We start from the raw sequence: 20,367 nt of genomic DNA, 5'->3' as shown, positions 1-20,367 counted from the left end.
ACCTATTCAAATAGTTCCTAGGTGTTAGGCCTACACGAGATTTGCACAATGCCCCCATGGATTTAATACGGGGTAGATATGCGAGTCGGTAAAAAAAATGTTCAGTCGGTAGGCAAGTCTAGTCGTGGTCAGTCTGTGTCCTATATAGTACAAGTCATGGTGGCGATGAATGTCATTAATTACAGTGGGACAGGGTCGATAGGACGAATAGACAGCCGCCACTGCCGCAGAAACCAGACACAGACCGAGAAGCAGGCCGCCCTCGCCAAATAGCCTACAAAGAGGATTGAAAAGGGAAGGGGAGGAGGATGACAGGAATACTAATCCAATTCCCTTTCATTACCGCATAGTAGGCTAGCCTATCTTCACCCTCCCCCGCCTCTTTCTCTGGGTCAGTAAAAACAATGAATTGATACATTTAAGATACCAAATAGTCCCTCTACACTGCGACGATATAAATAAATAATTTGCCAATGCGGTGTTCCGCCCGTCTGTCTCAGGGACGACTGCGCATCTTTGTGGCTGAATGCCGGAAAAGGCTATGTCGATGTCCCGACTGGGAGACTTAGCCTATTGCCCAACATATTTTATCATTTTGTAAACCACAGTCAAATATCATCGATTCTAACATGGTGAGTAAATTCCGTTATTTTATTTATGTCGACGACGCAAACGAGGTACATGAGCAATTTGTAGCGATATTTTAGGGCAGTCATAATAATTTATGAAATCATAACTTGTTATGATCAGTGCGCGCGCACGCATGCAACAGGTCGCCGGTACAGTAGCGGGACAGCAGAAGTTATAGCGCTGTTCTCAAGCGTTTTTAAAATGTTAGATCGTCGATTTAAATGTCATGGTGCGATGCTACGAAAAACACAAATGCTTTGTTGGCACAATAGGCTATGCTTAAATATAATTAAATAGTTTGCGATACACGAACAGTTTTGATTTATTCTTCGTTTTTTTTTTTTACTATAAAACACTGTTTCTAGTGATGAAAGGTTTTCTCTGAAAAGCGAATTCTAAAATGTATACGTGTAGGCCACATCAAACAGCCAAATCAGGATAGGCCTATACATCACTGTCTGGCAGCAGACACGTTGATCCCAACACATTAAGCTATACATTCAATGTCCAAATTATGGGAGGCAAGGATGACAACTGTATTATGAGGAATATATTGTTATTGACTCAAAGCATAGCCCCCAAATAGAATAGTCCTACCCATGGTGCCAACTGTGAATGGGAAACCTATTTTAGAGTTAACCCAAAATAGGCTTGGTGAATAACTGTCTTTTTTTATTTTAATGTTCAGATATTTGTAGGCCTATAATCCACAATACCAAATTATATTTAAATTGCTTGATATTTACAAGATGTATGTTCATATCAATCGATTTTGAATGGTTCTTTAAAACTGGTTTGGGGAAACAACAGAGGGTGTGTGTGTGTGTGGTTGGGGTGGTGATGTGCGTACCAGATGTGCGGGCCTATTTAGAACAGGAGGACACGGTCAAAATCAGTGCAAAGAAATGTGCATTTTGGGCAAAAAATTACACAATTGTGCACAATCATGTTCACACATGATATGATGCACTATAGCATACTGTACATTTCTGAAAGGGTTTCATGTTGGCCATAATGTGATGTAAGTGCAAGTGCAACACAGGGAACTAAGTATCCTATAAAATAAATGAAGAGCAAGCTGCCCAGCTTTGTGGGCACTACAGCTATATAGTAGGCTAAACGTGCGTCATAAGGCCTTTCATTTCTTTAAGCCTTCTGTAGCGTTTTCTGTTTGTTTTGTGTTAACTTGTCATGCAAATCAATTGTGTGGCAGGCCTGCAATGTAGCTGTGCGTATGCAATTATGGCCTTAATGTAAAATGTGTGTGTGGGAAGGTAAGGGTTCTCCACCCAGCAGTAGCAACTCAAGGTTTATAATGGCAAAATAGTTGAAAACACGCCTAGGTGGATTAGTATGTGATTAAAGGCTATTATAGTTTTGCAGTTTTTCTGTTCGTTTTTATTTCTATTCGTTGTTCGATTTTATTTTAAATTCAGTTTAGTTTCACTTAGTTTCCCGACTTGATTTACTATTTTTTATTAGGTTTTAGTTTGATAAAAACATTCCTATTTCGTGTTTACATTATTTCGTTTCTGTTTTAGTGTTAGTAGTATTCTACTGGTTTGTGACCCACTGACCCTGCCCCTTGTTAGAGGGGAATAAGACATGCCCAGAGTTGATACACACAATAACTTTATTGACACACTCTGGAGATGTAAATGGGGATGAAAAGTAGGAAAGGTAGTGGTTCTGTAATGGACAGAAACAAAGGTAATGAATACACACATACAACATGAATACACCAGGGCACAAATGCACAGATACTAAATCTTACAGACAATAGCAGTAAGGACTGTATAGATTGCATATGCCACCTGCAGAGTATTACACAACACAGTAAACTCAGAGGGGCAACATACAATAGGCAATAGTAGTAACTAACTATGAAGAACAATATACAAATATACAAACTCACTTTGGGCACACAAGTCCAGAGATATAAATGAGTCCAGGTGTTGATGGGCAGAAACAGAGATGTTGCTCTCTGCCACTGCCTGAGGGAGACTTCCAAGTATTTTGTGACCTGTATAATCAAGAGGATGGGCAGATGTCTGGCCCCCTAGTAAACTCCCTAGCAACCTATCACGACACAGGTCAGAGACAGTTTGAGAGGCAGGTTTAGGTTACCTCCTAGACTCTCAGGAACTGGTCATGGGGGATGGAGAGTGGAGTTCCTAACACTTAGGGACAGAAATAAGCATAGGTGAGAGAGGAATTTATGTGGTGTAGGTTGTATTTCTCCCCTGTTAGCTAGTGAAAGCTAGTAGTCTCGGAAATCCCCGGTCTAGAGCAACAGCTCTAGGTATGTGGAAGATATCAGATTCTCTTTGACTTTTCGGAGAAGAAAAATTATCTGGGAAGGGGCAAAACCTTTGCAGTGGTTTTAGTGACGGTAGATGATGCAAACTAGCCACTTGCAAAACGCACTCATTAAAAATAAGCTCATCTTTTTCCGTCTCGCTAACTAGCTAGCTACTAATTTGTGTCCAATGGGGATGTTGATGCTAGGGCAACAAGCTGATAAGGCTGTGATGTCACCAGATAAGCCAGTGACGTGCTTCCCTGTTCCATAGAGATGTATAGAGATCATTACATGGAAATAACACGTTCTTCCACCATTGTAAAGCAGTCAACTGGGTTGGGATTCCTATGGGTTGGATTGATTAGCCAGTGATCAGAGCAGTCTTCTTCTTCAAATTGGTTTGCCTAGTTTGTAAATGGCTTTAAGCTATATGACCGCCATCTAGTGGGCACAATAAATCAATCACGTAGACTCCAGCATTGCAGGTGGCGGTTAGTCACCAAAATGAGCTTGACACTTTTTTCAAACATAAAAACAAGAAGAAAATGGACAACTTTAAAATGGAGATAACCTCAATGGCGAGCCCAGAAGGGATCAACCAATGAATTATACTTGTGAGCAAACATTCCATAATTGCAGGTGGCAGTAAATCACCAACCTTGGCTTTATACTTGTTCAAACAACACACTCCAGGTGGTAGTATGCACCCTTTCATTTTTTTTTTATACCAACTTATAGAAGTAGTAGAATAACAAAATAGGCTACTTCAAAATGGAGATGGCCTCAATGGTGCTGCCCCGTGCGCTCACAGACGCCATAATCTCGCCCTCCAGCCTCTGTTGAACCATCTGGTTTCCAAGCGCCTCAGATCGGGAGTAACCTTGAAGCCTATGGCGGGAGCGGACAAAAAAAAACACTGGTTTTAATCTCTCAGTCCATCATCATCTAGTGCAACCCTTAGAACCTCCCCTGAAGTGTGCTGCATCTGGGGGCCAGTATTGTTGTTGTGTTTGTGTGCAACAAAGAGAACTTGGTTAGCTCGCAAAATATGGATATTCTTTTTCTCAAAATAAACCGCCTATTCCCGCCAATTCAAAGATACGTTTGTAGTATCTTCTAAGAAGGGTTTTAAAAGAAGAGTTTGACACTTCGCAAACTGCCTGTGGCAAGCCATCTCCCACGGAGATGTGTCCAACAATTTCCCCCAGTGCTTTAAAGTAGTCTTAGCGTTCTGCATCATTGCCATTGGTACGGAAAAGACTCGTGCTTGTACTTTTTACCGGGGATAGTGTTCCGCACAACTACGACGCCTTTTCTATTTGAAGGGAAGGAAAAGGGGATACCTCGTCAGTTGCACAACTGAATGCATTCAATCATGTTACAGGACGGCTAGCAGAGTTATGCTGGCTAGCTATGTATTAGCATGAACAGCAATATTTGAATTGATTATCATGTCACCCAGTAAGTCCACGCCCCAAACAGTCCCACACTGTTACCAGGCTCTATGCACCAGCAATTTGGGCCTGGGGACGAGGAAACAAACACCACAATGGGACAGATACAACGTTGCGATCTTTATACATCTCTAAGGCTGGAAAATTGTTACATTGTGGGAGGCAACCCGTCTAGACTAGATAGCTAGTGATAGTGATTTGAAACATCACCATCTCCTGGCACAATTTACCTGCCAGGTTCAGAAGCTTGTAAACCCCATTGGAAAAATAAGAAAAGGTGTATGTGTGTGTTTTTAGTTTTACTATCCTTGTGGGGACCAGAAGTCCTCAAAAGGATAGTAAAACGAGGACAATTCGGACGAGTGGGGGCATTTCGCCTGTCTCCATAAGGGAAAAGGCTATTTTAGGCTTAGGGGTCAGGTTTAGGGTTAGGGGTTAGGTTTAGGGTTATGAGTTAAGGTTAGGTTGAGTGTTAGGGGTTTAGGGTTAAGGCTAGGGTTAAGGTTAGGTTTCAGTTAAAGGTTTAAGGGTTAGGGGTTAGGGAAAATAAGATTTTGAGTGGGAATCAATTGTTTGGTCCCCACAAGGATAGAAAAACAAACATGTGTGTGTGTGTGTCTGTGTGGTTGTGTGAGCATGTATGTTTGGGTACAGGTTGGCCTACCCACAAAATAGCATCCTCCCTTGATTATAGATATACTATTATAAGAGGTGAGTCCAGTCAACTCTTTGTAATGGATGATTGACGGACGGTGAGCAGCGGTGTCCAACCAATCTATTGGTGGAACCCCAACTTGGAATTCCATCTACCTCCCTTCCAGCGTTCCCGATGCGAAAGCTCCATTAACAGGCCACTGAATGAACAGGAATTCGCGACAATGGCGCTAGGACACAGCTGAGTGAGCATCACCCTCCGTGAGCCTCTCGAATACACAGGACCACTGACGCGAAGCACAATGCTTCCTTTTCAACATCCGGCTCTACTGCTTACCACGTGGAGAAGTAATGAAAATGAGGGGCAGCCAGAGTGAGAGATTTTTTGAAATGTTTTTTTACTGGATCCCCCCCCCCACACACACACACACACACACACACACACACACACACACACACACACACACACACACACACACACACACACACACACACACACAGCTATGCCTTACTATACTTGTGAGGACTTTTTGGGGACCAACAATTGATTCCGATTCAAAATCCTATTTTCCCTAATCCTTAACCATAAACCTAACCTTAACCCTAATTCTAACCCCAACCCTAAACCTAACCCCTAAAATAGCCTTTTAACAAGTGAGGACCGGAAGAATGTCCTCACTTCTCTGAATTTTAGTTGGCTTACTATTCTTTTGAGGACTTCTGGTACTCACAAGTATAGAAAACCGTGTACACTGATACAAAGAGACAAATTAAATCAAGTGAGAGGCGTAAATTCATTGGCTTACTGTTCTTCATCAAATGTAGGCTATACGGACTAAGATAAAATGTAGTGCAGTATTGAGGTTTTATTTGCGTCATGGGGATGCAAAACTTTAGTATTTAAATCAATGGACAGCACTTTTTGGGGTCCACACGATTATGTTTGTCTGAATGACAGAACGTGATGGGCTTTTGTGGGTGAGGTGGAGGCAAGAGGAGTGAGGAGGGAGTCATGGCTCAAAAGAAGTGGTGTTCATTCGCCATTTGAATGCAAATGTAGTGGTTGAACAAGAGGACTATGTGTGTGTGTGTGTTTTGTGAGAGGGGTGGGGGGGGGTGGGGGGTCCTAACGGTGAGTTTGAGAAAAGAAGACTTGTTGAGAGAAAGAATTGAAACACATGCCTGTAGTCTTCACAAGTTTTTCACTTTTGCACCACGATGCCACCAATGGAGTTGGACACTTGTGGAGGAAAATTCACCTGTGCTTCTCTGCTAATTCGCGTAACTTAGTTAACCACTTTTTCAGTGTGCAGGGAGAAAAAAATCTAAGCATTCTGTTGGCCCATGTACCGCTGCATCAGTCGCGTCCTGCTGAAGCATGTCTCGTCGGAAACAGAAACGACCCCAGCAGCTCATGAGCCCGCTCCCTGCCGCCTCTCCAATACTAGAGCATGGTGAGAAATGGACTATTATTGATATGCAAGTCAACAGCTGAATACAGTAGCTATTAGTATGGAAATAATTAACTTTTTTTATGTTGTGTTGTCAAATGTTTGTTTTTCTCCATTTGTGTTTTTCAAAATATAGCTTGACATGATTTTTCAAATAAATAGGCCAAGTTGTTATGCTGTTTTTTGGAAATATATTTGTCTGGGTAGTTAATAACTTGATTTCCTCCACAGAACAGTGCTTGTGTAGTGGCACATGTTTAAAGAGGCTTAAAGAGACAATATATAGTACCTGTCACCTGGAAAGTTTTGGCGAGAGTTTTTAGTGAAAACGTTGACCCTATCTCTGTCAGTTCAGAATCTAAAGGTGTGGGGATGCTATGAGGCTCATTTTAATATGTCAGCAATGGTGTGATATTATTGCAATAATTGTGTCTGAGGAGTCTTGTTGTCTTCTTTCTAATCCTATGTATTAGTGTATGTGTTTCTTTCCTTCTCATTGCCTTCACCAACCCCCCCCTTGTATTGGCAGATTCAAAGACACAGACCACCCAGTTAGTTGGCATATGAAGAGGTGGAAAGATGAAAACGTAGAGGCAATAGAGGATAGAGAAGATGTTACACTGTTACACTGAAAAGTCAAATAAACTCTATCGTTCCAAATATGCATGTTTTCGATTTTGGAATGCCATTTAGGAGATGAGAGGGAGATGGTACAGGAACTGATGAACGCGAGAGGTGCTTTATAAGGTGTTGTAACTGCAATAACATGCAATCCCATTGTCCCTCTAGGGCTTTGTCGTTGAGCAGTGAGGCATGAATACACCCAAGAACTAGTGTGTGTGTGTCTATATGTGTTTATATGTGTTGGTAAGTCTACAACCAGTAACTGAGGGCTAATTAGGTGTAATAGTTTAGTAACATTGTAGTGGTAGGTTTTTGTAATATTGTGTGTGTGCGTGTACTTGTCTCTCTGTGTGTGAGTGTGTGTGCGTGTGCGTGTCAGGATTCCCCAACTTGGCCCCCAAGTTTTCTGAGCCAAATATATATATATATATATATATATATATATATATATATATATATATATATATATATATATATATATATAAATATATAAATATATAAAATATATATATAAAAACACCAGGAAATCAGATCCAAGCGATCTTAATTTTGGAAATATGTTCCCAAGTATTCACACAAATAAAAAGTACCCAATTGTCATACTTGAGTAAAAGTAAAAATACCTTAATAGAAAATGACTCAAGTAAAAGTAAAAGTCACCCAGTTAAATACTACTTGAGTAAAAATCTAAAAGTATTTGGTTTTAAATATACTTGCGTATCATAAGTAAAATGTAATTGCTAAAATATACTTATGTTTTAAAAGTATAAATATATAAAATATATAAATCATTTCAAATTCCTTATATTAAGCAAACCAGACATTTTTCCCAAAAAATGATTTCAAATCCAACACTGACATAATTTACAAATGAAGCATGTGTTTAGTGAGTCTGCCAGATCAGAGGCAGTAGGGATGACCAGGGATGTTCTCCTGATAAGTGTGTGAATTTGACAATTTTCTTGTCCTACTAAGTATTCAAAATGCAACGAGTACTTTTGGGTGTCAGGGAAAATGTATGGAGTAAAATGTACATTATTTTCTTTAGGAATGTAGTGAAGTAAAATTAAAAGTTGGTAAAAATATAAATAGTAAAGTAAAGTACAGATACCCCCAAAAATGACTTACTTTCAAGTATTTTTACTTATGTACTTTACACCACTGTTTACATAGTAGGAGGAAACTCACCTCATTCACCATCAATGTGTAGCACCCACCTCAATGATGCACGGTGACCATTTTTGTGCCAGAACGCTCACCACGCATCAGCTATCAGGTAGAGAGTGATATATGCCAATTAGGAATGAGGGGGATGATTAGGTGGCCATGATGGAATGTAGCCAGGTTGGGAATTTAGCCATCACATCGGGGTGAACACCCCTACTTTTACAATATGTTCCATTGGATTTTGAATGACCACAGAGAGTCAGGACACCAATTTTAACGTCCCATCCGAAAGACGGCACACTACGCCAGGCAATGTCCCCAAATGTAATCAAGGCTTGAAATTATTATATTTTAGTCAAATATTATATTTGTTTAGGCTTCTTGCAGTCAATTTGCAATCTAAAAATCTTTGTTTTATTATGTTCCGGCCCTCTGACCAGCCACTCAAGAAGTAAATTGGCTGGTGGTTGAATCTAGTTGATGATCCTTGCTATACGGTGCATTCAGAAAGTATTCAGACCCCTTGACTTTTTCCACATTTTGTTACGTTTCAGCCTTATCCTAAAATGGATTACATTTTAAAAAATCATCATCAATCTTTTTATTTATTTCAACTTTATTTAACCAGGTAGGCAAGTTGAGAACAAGTTCTCATTTACAATTGCGACCTGGCCAAGATAAAGCAAAGCAGTTCGACACATACAACAACACAGAGTTACACATGGAGTAAAACAAACATACAGTCAATAATACAGTAGAAAAATAAGTCTATATACAATGTGAGCAAATGAGGTGAGATAAGGGAGGTAAAGGCAAAAAAAAGGCCATGGTGGCAAAGTAAATACAATATAGCAAGTAAAACACTGGAATGGTAGATTTGCAGTGGAAGAATGTGCAAAGTCGAGATAGAAATAATGGGGTGCAAAGGAGCAAAATAAATAAATAATAATTTACACACAATACCCCATAATGACAAAGTGAAAACAGGTTTTTAGAAATGTTTGCAAATGTATTAAAAATAAAAACAGAAATATCTTATTTACATAAATATTCAGACCCTTTGCTATGAGATTTGAAATTGAGCTCAGGTGCATCCTGTTTCCATTGATCATCCTTTACATCTACCTGTGGTAAATTCAATTGATTGGACATGATTTGAAAAGGCACACACCTGTCTATATAAGGTTCCACAATTGACAGTGCATGTCAGAGAAAAAACCAAGCCATGAGGTCGAAGGAATTGTCCGTAGGGCTACGAGACAGGAGTGTGTCGAGGCACAGATCTGGGGAAGCGTACCAAAAAATGCCTGCAGCATTGAAGGTCCCCAAGAAGACAGTGTCCTCCATCATTCTTAAATAAAATACGAACCACCAAGACTCTGCCTAGAGCTGGCCACCCAGCCAAACTGAGCAATTGGGGTCAAGGGCCTTGGTCAAGGAGGTGACCAAGAATCTGATGGTCACTCTGACAGAGCTCCAGAGTTCCTCTGTGGAGATGGAAGAACCTTCCAGAAGGACAACCATCTCTGCAGCACTCCACCAATCAGGCCTTTATGGTAGAGTGGCCAGATGGAAGCTACTCCTCAGTAAAAGGCTCATGACAGCCTGCTTGTTTGCCAAAAGGCACCTAAAGGACTCTCAGACCATGAGAAACAAGATTCTCTGGTCTGATGAAACCAAGATTGAACTCTTTGGACTGAATGCCAAGCGTCACATTTGGAGGAAACCTGGTACCATCCCTACGGTGAAGCGTGGTGGTGGCAGCATCTGTGGGGATGTTTTTCAGTGGCAAGGACTGGGAGACTAATCAGGATCGAGGGAAAGATGAACAGAGCAAAGTACAACGACATCCTTGATGAACATCTGCTCCCAAGCGCTCACATCCTCAGACTGGGGGCGAAGGTTCACCTTCCAATAGGACAACGACCCTAAGCACACAGCCAAGACCAAGCAGGAGTGGCTTCTGGACAAGACTCTGAATGTCCTTGAGTGGCCCAGCCAGAGCCCGGACTTGAAACCAATCAAACATCTCTGAAAATACCTGTTCCCTAATCACCCTGACAGAGCTTGAGAGGATCTGTAGAGAAGAATGGGAGAAACTCCACAAATACAGGTGTGCCAAGCTTGTAGCGTCATACCCAAGAAGACTCAAGCTGTAATTGCTACCAAAGGTGCTTCAACAAAACACTGGGTGAAGGCTCTGAATGTGATATTTCAGTTTTAGATGTTTTATACATTTGCAGAAATGTCTAAAAAACTGTTTTTGCTTTGTCGTTGTGGGGTATTGTGTGTAGATTGATGAGGGGAAAAAAATATTTAATCAATTTTAGAATAAGGCTGTAACGTAACAAAATGTGGAAAAAGTCAAGGGGTCTGAATGCTTTCTGAATGCACTGTGTGTGTATATATGCATTTGTAGGTCTGCAACCAGTATAGTTGGGTCTAATAGTGTCGTAACATTGTAGTGGTATGGTGTAGTAATATTGTGTTTGTTATTGTAGATGTGGGAGTGTGTGTGTATTTGTGTGTGTGTGTGTGTGTTTGGTAGTGAAGTGTGGTCGTTGACGGTCTGTGAGTCATCGAGTCTGGTAGCCTGTTTGTTTTATTTTGCCCCCACCTCTTCCTCTGCCTGCCCAGAACTAGAAGGAATGTGTGACCCCAGTGTTCTTAAGGTCAAGTCTGCCTGCCAATCACAGCCACTGTCCAGTACCCACAGACTGTCTGTCCCTGACACCCTACTGGGTTATGGGGGAAGGGTGCAACAAGAGATGAAAGACAGAACAAATGGAGAGAGAGAGAGAGAGAGAGAGAAGGAGAGAGTGTGATAGAGGGCATGTCTATATATGCGTGTCTTTTTCAGAGGTCAGGGTTGTAAGAGGTTTTAGGGACCATTGTCCTCTGTCCTGTGTTGCCGTGGAAACAAGGTAGGCTGCTCAGTGTGGATGGTGTAGTCTTGCAAGCCAGGGGAATTTGTGTGTGTGTGTGTGTGTGTGTGGGGGGGGGGGGGGGGGGGGGAGTTGACAAGGGAAAAAAACAATAAAGGGTGAAGTAAAGAGGAAAGAGAGGGGGAGTTTGGATGATGAGGTGGTGGAGAAGAGAATAAAGAGGCAAACTGGGCAGGGTTCTGGTGTTCACCTGACTGCATGGTCTCCGAATGTATAGATGTTATCTGAGGGCTTCGGTCCTATCTGCTACTACTTGAAAAATCACAATTCTCAGAGGGACAGAGGCATTTCATTTACTCGTAGTTGTTACCTGTATGATGGATTTGCTTCAGTTGCTTTTCTTTGCTATCCACTGATCATCATTGGTGTGTCAACACTCACTGTCAGATAAGGTTGACTGGTGGAAAACACTCTCAAGAGGGCATTCTGAGCAGTGCTCAAATAGATTTCACTGAGTTGTATGAACCCAAAGTAGGAAAAGTGTGTTAAGTAGATTCAAAGCTCTGTCTTGCTCAATATTACAATAACTAAGTCAACCTTCTCTCTTGTCTTCTTTTTCTTCTTTCTTCAGATGACCAGTTGGCAGTGAAGTCATTTTCCTTTCCTCTGACCACAGACTCCTCCTCTTCTTCATCTTCCTTCTCTCCTCAAAGATACCACCCCCCCCTGGCTCAAGGTCCCAACTTCGGGGGGCTTCACACCCCCTCTCTACCAAGCGAGGGCTCCCCCCTCTCCCGCTCCCCCTGCCAGCCCACTCCCTGCCCCATCTCCCTCGCAGACCCCCAGTCCTCCCTCTCCCCTGACTTCCCCGATCCCTCCCTCTCCTCCCAGACAGTCCTGAGCCTCCCCGACCTCACCTCCACGTCACCTTCCAGTCAGACCCACCCTCCCCGCTCTCTCATGGCCTCTCCCAAGCTAGGCGTGTCAGCCACTACCACCTCCTCCTCCTCTTCATCAGCTTCCCTCTGCCCCCCGCCCCACCCCGGCAGCCCTAGCCCCGTTCCAGAGGGCCCCCCCAGCCCCGTGACGCCCTCCCCAAGCCCGGGCACTGCCTCTGCCCCTCCACCCCGTGCCCACCTTAGCATTGCAGTGATCCTGGAAGAGCTGCGGGTGCTGCAGCAGAGGCAAATCCACCAGATGCAGATGACGGAGGAGATCTGCAGGCAGGTGCTGCGGCTGGGTGGGGCCTCCTGTGCCCTGGAGGTGCCCCAGATCCTCCTGCCTCCTCTGCCCCAGCTCTGTCTGGAGGGCAGTGAGAGGACGTCCAGTCCTCCCCAGCCTACACCCACTCAGCCTCCTAACACTGTAGCCCCTCTCCTGGCCTGCTTCTCCACCTTGCTCCCTCCCCAGCCTGCCTCCAAGCCCTCCAAGCCCAGCCACAGCCTGTCCCATGTCCTGCGTCCACACAAGCCTCAGACGGAGGGTGCAGGAGGGGCTACTGGGTCTTATCTTTACCCTGGGACCAGTGTCCGCCCTTCCTCCTCCTCTTCTTCCTCTTCGGCCTCGTCTGCCATCTCCACCATGGCTTCCTCCAACTACCCCCTGGCCCTCTCCCTGGCCTTGCCCACTCGTTTCCTCCATGAGAAATCCCCCAACACCACCTTAACCAGTGGCCACAGTGGTCTGTCCTTCCTCACCCCGCCCCTGCCCACCACTGCCTCTATGGCACCCCCCTCCTCTCAGGAGCCCCACCTGTCTGTCTCCTCAGCGGGGTCCTCATCCTCCTCCCTGGGGCGTCTGCAGCATGCCTGTCGGTTCTGTGGGAAGCTGTTCAGCAGTGACTCGTCCCTGCAGATCCACCTGCGCTCCCACACGGGTGAGAGGCCCTACCAGTGCCCTGTCTGCCTCAGCCGCTTCACCACCCGCGGCAACCTCAAGGTGCACTTCCTCCGCCACCGCGAGCAGAACCCAGAGCTCTCGCTTTCCCTCCTCCCCCCCTCCCTATTTGGAATGGGTATGGGACCAGTGGGGGGGTCTGAGCCCCAGGGTCAGCCAATGAGCAGCACTGGCCTGAGCGTAAGCGCAGCGCAGGCTCAGAGGCGTCGTAAACGGCGAGCCGAGGATGACCCGTATGGAGACGGTATGGAGGTGGATGGTGCCGGAGGGGGATTTTCTCTGGGGATATCCACCGGTGCTCCCCCCTCTTCACTCCCCCTGCCCCCCAGTGTGGACCTGGCCCTCATCTCCACCGCCCACTCCCTCCTGCGGCTCAACCAAGCCGCTGCTGCAGCGGCCGCTGCCTCCATATCCTCTGCTGCTTCCTCACTCACATCCTCTTCTTCTTCCTCTGCGTCCTCCTCCCTCGCCTCCTCTCACCTCTCTGTCCCCTCCTCGGCCGCCTCCGCCATTGCTGGGTTCTTTAAAGGGGCCAAGCAGCAGTGCTTTGATGAGAACACGCCTCCTCACCTTCCCATGATGTCTCACTCTGCTTACTCCCAGCTGGCCCACCTCCCTAAACTCCTCTTCCCCTCTGGTTCCCCCCACCATCACCCTGCCTTGGGCCTACTCCGCCCTCCACCCCCTGCTCCAGGCTCTTCCCACCTCTCCTCCACCCACTCTCAGCTCTCCTTCCCCTTCTCCCACTACCCCAAAGCCCAGGCCTTCACCACCTCCACCTCCTCCTCCACTCCCTCCTCAGACACCTCCAAGTTGCAGCGGCTGGTGGAAAAGCTGGAGAAGGAGCCTCCCACCTCCTCTTCCTGGGCCTCCTCCTCAGGAGAGACCTCTCACAGCAGCATGGCCTCCACTGGGTTGTTCAGCAGCGGCCTCATGGGTGCTAGTACCTCCAGTACCTACGTGATGGCCTCCCCATCATCCTCCACCCACGTCCCCACCTCTGTCTCCAACTTCACCAGAGAGATGGTGGCCGCTCTGGGCATGAGTGCCAACGGGGGCAGCGCTCTGGCAGGCGCCATTCTCCCCGGCCTAGGCATCATGAGCACTGGCTCCCTGGCCCCCAACCAGTGTGGGGTATGTCTACGTGTGCTGAGCTGCCCCAGGGCACTGCGTCTGCACCAGGCCACCCACCTGGGTGAGCGCCCCTTCCCCTGTAAACTGTGTGGACGCTCCTTCTCCACCAAGGGCAGCCTGCGGTCCCACCTGGCCACCCACCGTGCCCGCCCGCCCAACTCCCGTGCCCAAAACTCCTGCCCACTGTGCCAGCGCAAGTTCACCAATGCACTGGTGCTGCAACACCACATCCGCATGCACCTGGGAGGGCAGCTGCCACCGGAGGGAGCTCCGGAGTCTCTGTCAGAGCCAATAGCAGAGCCAGACGCTGTATCCCAGCCCAAGCCCAATGACACCTCCGATGTTTCTTTTGAGAGGTTCACTGCAGCCTCAGGCAGCCAGTCAAAGAGCTCAGCAGCGTCCACCCACATTCAAACCCTAGTAGGAGCCTCTGCCCCCATATCCGTCAGTGTGACATCACCAGCGTGTGTCGGGGAGCCAAGCAGATCTCACTCCTCCAGCCCTGACCTGATCCCACCCTCTGACCTCAGCCCTGACCCTTTCCTAAACCCCACCTCACTTACCCCTCCGCCTGGCAGCGCAGACCCCCCGGTCCTGTGTGTCAGCGTGCCCTCCCCACCTCCAGCCCTGGGCGATTCAAGCTCCCCAGTCAGTGATGGCAAACATGCGGAACTCCTTGATACAACCATTGATACTCCAGCGAGTAAGACAAGCCCCGCTCACACTTCCTCCAGTGTTCTCAAAACCACCCCCTTGTCCAGTCTCATGATGTCAGACTGTCTATTGGGTGAGAATTCCCTTCCTCTCGATGTCTTCTTCCCTGGCCCAAGATCAAACCTGGAAGATCTACTGAGCACTCCAACACTTGGTGCCCCAGTAGCACACCCTAGCCCAGCCCCCTCCTTCACCTCTGTCCTTAGCCCAGAGTACCCTAAAACCTACCTAGCACCCACACTAGACCCTGAACAGCCTACTAAACCCAACACCCCAGAGCCCACAGAGGAAGACAGGGTTGAAACCTCCCCACCTGCAGCACCAAAGCAAGCCCCTGTGCTTGATATGGACCACAGAATGGCACCACTGTCAGAGACTACAGAGACAGGCAACACTGAGGCTGGGGATGTTCCCCAGAAAGCTGTCGCCTACACCAGGGAGACGAGGCTGGGGGCGTACCTCAGCTCCCATGGGAAGGAGGATGGGATGGGTGGTGTCAGAGACCGACTGGAAGGCACTGTTCCAATCAGTCTGGCTCCCACTCTCCCTCCTCCCATGTCTCGCCCTGAGAAGAAGACCTACAGCTGTGTCGAGTGTGGGAAAGAGTATGCCAGCCGCAGTGGACTGAAGGTGAGAGGATGGGGAGAGAGAATGATGTGGGTATAGATTGGTGTGGGGTTGGTAAAAAACGTGGTCCTCTCTTATGGACTACATGTTTACAGCTGCTTTGAAGTGGTTTATTAATCTGTTGAATTGTACATTCAATGTCAAAAAACATTGCAACCTATGAACCTGACATTACTTCTAAAAGCTAGTTTGAGCCGATAGTTGGTTTTCAGGTTACATTGAACTGAAACATTCACTGATGAGAAGGCACCGTCCAGACTGAGGTGAATCAGTCAAGCTAAATGTTTGTGATATAAATGTTATATCCAGCCAGGGTGACTCAGTGGTTGGTCGGAGTGGCACTTATAAAATCTGTTATTTTCATGTTCATCCACAGGGACACATGAAGCATCATGGAGGGGTTGTCAAGGCAACACGTCCCCCTGTACGGAGCGGTCGATCAGCGTCTGAGCGACTTCCTGCTAACACACCTACAATGTCCTCCACCCCGCCAGCCACCAGGAGCAACGTGGGCTTCTGGAACCAGTACCAAGCATTCCTCAACACTAGCAATGACCCGGCAGACGACCCAGCACAAGGCCCGACCAGTGGCAGCCAAGGAGAGGACGGGGAGATGCCCCGATTGGCTGAATCTCCTGTTAGATCCCAACTGTCAAAGGAGCCGACCACTGGGAGGGGCTCAGGTGAGGGATCTGATGAAGGGCCTACTCTAGAGTCAATGTGATTGGCTCTGTGATGCTCTGGTGCTCTCAATGTACATTCACTGTTCCTTTGGGTCAAATTGTATGGGCTTTTGTATTGTATTGCTTCCAAAATAATTTGAGTAGTCTGTCGGTTTGGTAGTACCTGAGTAAATTGCTTAGTTAGTTTGTGAAAACTGTAAGTTGGCCATCCTGGCCTTTTGTTTTAAAAGAGAAGGAAGCTGAAGGATGCAAAAAGATGACATGACTCCAGGATTGAGAGCTTGAGGAGGCCAGAAGTCACTGTCAAGATGATGAGAGTTGGAGCTGGTTTCTAGAATGAGAGCTCTGTTAGACAGAGACCTCTGTTAGACAGAGAGCTCTGTTAGCTCTTCTTTAGCTAGTTTTAAAGGTCATTTTCCTGAACAGAGTCTGACTCCATGTTTATTTGATAGATAGAATCTCTAATAAAGACATGCATTGGAAAAGGAGGCAAGGTAGAGAGGAAGTAACACTGTTCACACATAAACCATTCCTTCATTCAATCATAAAAGGGTAAGGTAGGTGGAACAGATTGGGAGGGGTCACTAAACTAAACTCGTACAGCAGCTTCAACCCTGACAGCCTATGGAGATGCAGTCTCTCATCCTCAACCTGCTACTGTACAAAACCTAATCATTTATGTCATGGTGAATAACTCTAGATTACTCCAGACTCTTCTTCCAACTGATGGGCAGAGAAGCGCAGAGTAGAGGAGGTTGTGGTCTGCCAGGTAGAGACCCTTTCCTTTGGATCTTATGAATCAGCTGATTGTTGTTTGGTCTCACAGTGATGTCCGTTTTCTGTAACTCGTTGTCTTCGGTTCATGTTTGTGTCTTTACAACAACAACAAACAACAAAAAAGAAAAGAATCAGAGGTGTACGTCTGATATTGTTGTGAGTTGTACTTTCAGTGTATGCCAGAGAATTAAGATTGATTAAAAAAAAAATAAAGAAACAGCAACTGGGATGAATGACGGTTTCTCTGTGTTTTGGACGCCTATTATGCCTGTTCTACATTCTGCTGCAGAGCTGTGTGTTTTGTTGATTTGTGACGTAAATATGTGTGCGGCACACACTGCCGTTAGGGACATCAAATAAATGGCTACATGCACGCAAGAACATAGTGTGTGCGTGTGGGCATTTCTTTGTGCAAGTGTGTGACCGGGCGTGCGTGTTGGCACAGCACTGTAGTAGACCCTAACTGCCTTCATCTTGGCAGGTTTCCTGACACACAGGCGTCACTAATTCCTGCTCTCTTTCAACACAATTCAACTCCTCTGCCTTCTTCTGTGTCTGTCACATCAACCGAAAGGAAGAGAGGGGAAAGAGGCCAGCTGTCCCCACTTCAGCCCCTAATCTCTTCAGCCATGACAACCAGAGCAGCCATGCAGTGTGTGTGTGTGTGTGTGTGTGTGTGTGTGTGTGTGTGTGTGTGTGTGTGTGTGTGTGTGTGTGTGTGTGTGTGCGTGTGCGCGTGTGCGCGTGTGTGTGTGTGCGTGTGTGCGCGTGTGCATGCTGCACCCTGCACGTGCATTGTGAATGAAACCTGAATCTCTGTGTGAAAGGTCAGGAGGGGGCTGATGGCTCAGACAGTGATCACTGGCCATTGAGAGTTGCAAGGATAGCCAAGGTAAGCATTACAATTCTAGAGTGTGAGTGCAACTAAACACACACAGATGCACCAGGTACTGAATATTCTGTGAGTTTGGTGTCTGTGTGGATCTATTTAGCTAGTGCCAATTCATCTAACCACTTACAAAAGAACATTGGTGCATGTGGCATACAACTGATCACCACATGCATGACATGTATACTAAGTAGGAAAGATTAGTATGTCTGTACAGCAGGTGGCAGTGTGCACAGTTTCAGATGCCGTCCAGACAAAGAGGTGAAAGGAGGAGTGGAAGTGGTGGAACAAAACAGCCCATAGAATACCCTCAAGTATGACTGTCAAGGCATTATTGTAATGTGTCACTTTTCTTCGAGAGTTTGGGCGGGAAAAAAAGGCTTGATATACAGTGCTGTACACAACCTTCAGGATTTAAAAAAAAAATGTAGTTAGATACGTTAAATAATGTAGTACTGGTTAAAGCCACCAGGTGACAGTGTTAGGCCTTCAACATGAGAACTTGTTGGATTGTCCAACTGAACTAACTGACCCATTTGGGCTGAGGCAACCTAACTAGCAGCTTTTCTCTCTTTCTGGTCCTGACGACAAAAAAACTGTCTGGGAAGGTTTTCTTCTGAATTGTTGAACCAATCCAGTAAATGTGGAGGAGGAGTTAACATGGCGTGTTGCCTTGTTAACCCTTTACACTCATGGGAATTGGCCTATTTGGATAGGGCTAATTTTAATGTTTCTTACAGATGAAATAGGAAAATGCATAACCTTTATAGAAATTGAAAGGGAACAGTTTGGAGATGATGGGACAATTACTAGACCAAAGGTGAGGACACAACAGTTCACCTGACACAAGACTGAATCCAAACATTACACTGTTTATTTTATGTGCATTTTACATTTACTGTACTTTTCGGCCGCATTTGTTGACAACAAAATCTGAAAGTACTCTGCATATATTCAGTAACATGATAAGAATATTCCTGGAAAAGTGGGGTAGGTGCAACATAAGACAAAAAACTGGTGTCTCCAAGTGGCCACACACCTCTCCAAAGTGTACACAGTTCCTAATCAATTTCAATGCACTTTTATGACTCAAACAAGAGTATTATATTATAAGGTACTTTAAAAAAAAAGAGAATCTCCTAGCTGTGCTGTTTCGGAACTACAGCAAGTACAAATTTGTAGATGTTTTGTTTGGAACACAACCCTGCATCCCCGCCATCACACAATTACTGTTGTTGTTGACGCAATCCAAAAACAGACCATTATAAAGGTGGACATGATTTGAAAGCTTGTTCTATTGCCGACATGACTTTCTAAGTTATAAAAATGTGGCGCGCATAGAAAGGAGTCAGGAGCGTCTGCTGCTGCGAATGTTCTTTTCAATAAACAAACATAGGCTCATTTAGTTCAGAACAACCCAGGGTATGATGTACATCAAACATAGTGATCATGGACGTTGACACGGTATGTGACATCAGTTTTAGGATATGGAAATGGGGAAGTGCACATTTGGACTCACAGCTGTTTGGCTTGCTCGTATGACATCAAAGCGGTATTTATTATAATCCTCAACATATCATCTTTGAAAACACATAGTCCTCTTAATTTTACAGCATTTCCCTCACTCAGACAACAGACATTTAGCAAAAGTTGCCCAATTAGCTGGAGGGACAGAGGACATGAGCAATGCTCAAGTGCAGAACATCTGTCAGTCAAAACCCATACAGCACTTTGAAGCGCAGAGCCAGCGCTCTGACATCATGTATAGCATATTACTGAACAGCCACTTCCAATTTAGGTGCTTGTTAATGCCCAAATCGACGATTATCAAGCCGTATACGGGTACAAGTGTAAACGGCTACAGACATGCTCTGGAACTTTGGCAACTAGTAAGTCTTTTTTAACCCTCTCGCTTTGGGCTGGATGTGTCAATATGTAGTTCATACATGCATAATCTATGAGCATTTCTATTTTACCTCAATTAGCTACGAAATCCCTAGTTTGAAAGCGACTGTTTATTGGAATCTGTGCAGCGCCATTTCTCCTACATTTTCCTCCCACACAATTCTAGTTCCAGTCGAGGAGGTACAGCCCCTCGCCATGTGAGTAACAGCAAGCAAAATGTGCACAGAGCAGAGAGAGAGAGAGAGAGCGAGAGAGAGAGAGAGAGAAAGAGCAATGACGTGGTGCACACATCTGAACATATGTGACGTAGTTTTCCATTTTCGGGGACCACTTTTGACTTGTGAATGCTACTTTCAGAACTACTAGCTAATAAGTATACATCACTGGAGAATCTTTTTAACGTCCAAAAGCGGAACTCTTGTTGCAGGCTCTCTTTCCATTTCTCCTGAAACCCGGATGCATCTGGTTGTTTCGACCTCAATGAGGGTGAGGCTGAGGTGACCCCTCTACCCTCATTCCTTAACAAATATCAACGGCCCATACTACCTACCATTGCGTATGACTGCCTGATGAGA

The 20,367-nt window shown here is 45.6% G+C and overlaps 1 protein-coding gene across 2 annotated transcripts; it reads left to right on the top strand.

Moving 5' to 3' along the window:
- Positions 1-322: 322 nt before the first annotated feature.
- Positions 323-17,227, top strand: LOC110508484 (uncharacterized). 2 transcript variants are annotated; one of them, XM_021589023.3, is made up of 4 exons: positions 349-632; positions 6,347-6,494; positions 11,799-15,541; positions 15,915-17,227. In XM_021589023.3, exons 2-4 carry the CDS (start codon positions 6,419-6,421, stop codon positions 16,260-16,262), a joined length of 4,167 nt encoding a protein of 1,388 aa, XP_021444698.3. In that variant the 5' UTR covers positions 349-632; positions 6,347-6,418; the 3' UTR covers positions 16,263-17,227. The 2 variants fall into 2 exon arrangements, with proteins under 2 accessions (XP_090081445.1, XP_021444698.3); XM_090225319.1 differs by lacking the exon at positions 6,347-6,494 and having other exon boundaries at positions 323-632.
- The last annotated feature ends 3,140 nt before the right edge of the window (positions 17,228-20,367 follow it).

This window comes from Oncorhynchus mykiss, chromosome 28, assembly GCF_057628025.1.
Source record: "Oncorhynchus mykiss isolate SJ-2025 chromosome 28, ASM5762802v1, whole genome shotgun sequence".
Lineage (NCBI taxonomy): Eukaryota > Metazoa > Chordata > Actinopteri > Salmoniformes > Salmonidae > Oncorhynchus > Oncorhynchus mykiss.
Note: the sequence above shows the minus strand (reverse complement) of the source record. Positions and strands in the feature narration are given on the sequence as shown.

Coding starts and splice junctions, on each gene's coding strand:
- LOC110508484 (XM_021589023.3), top strand. CDS start 6,419: ATGTCTCGTCGGAAACAGAAACGACCCCAGCAGCTCATGAGCCCGCTC. Junction 6,495..11,798: donor CTCTCCAATACTAGAGCATG/GTGAGAAATGGA, acceptor TTCTTTCTTCAG/ATGACCAGTTGGCAGTGAAG. Junction 15,542..15,914: donor CCAGCCGCAGTGGACTGAAG/GTGAGAGGATGG, acceptor GTTCATCCACAG/GGACACATGAAGCATCATGG.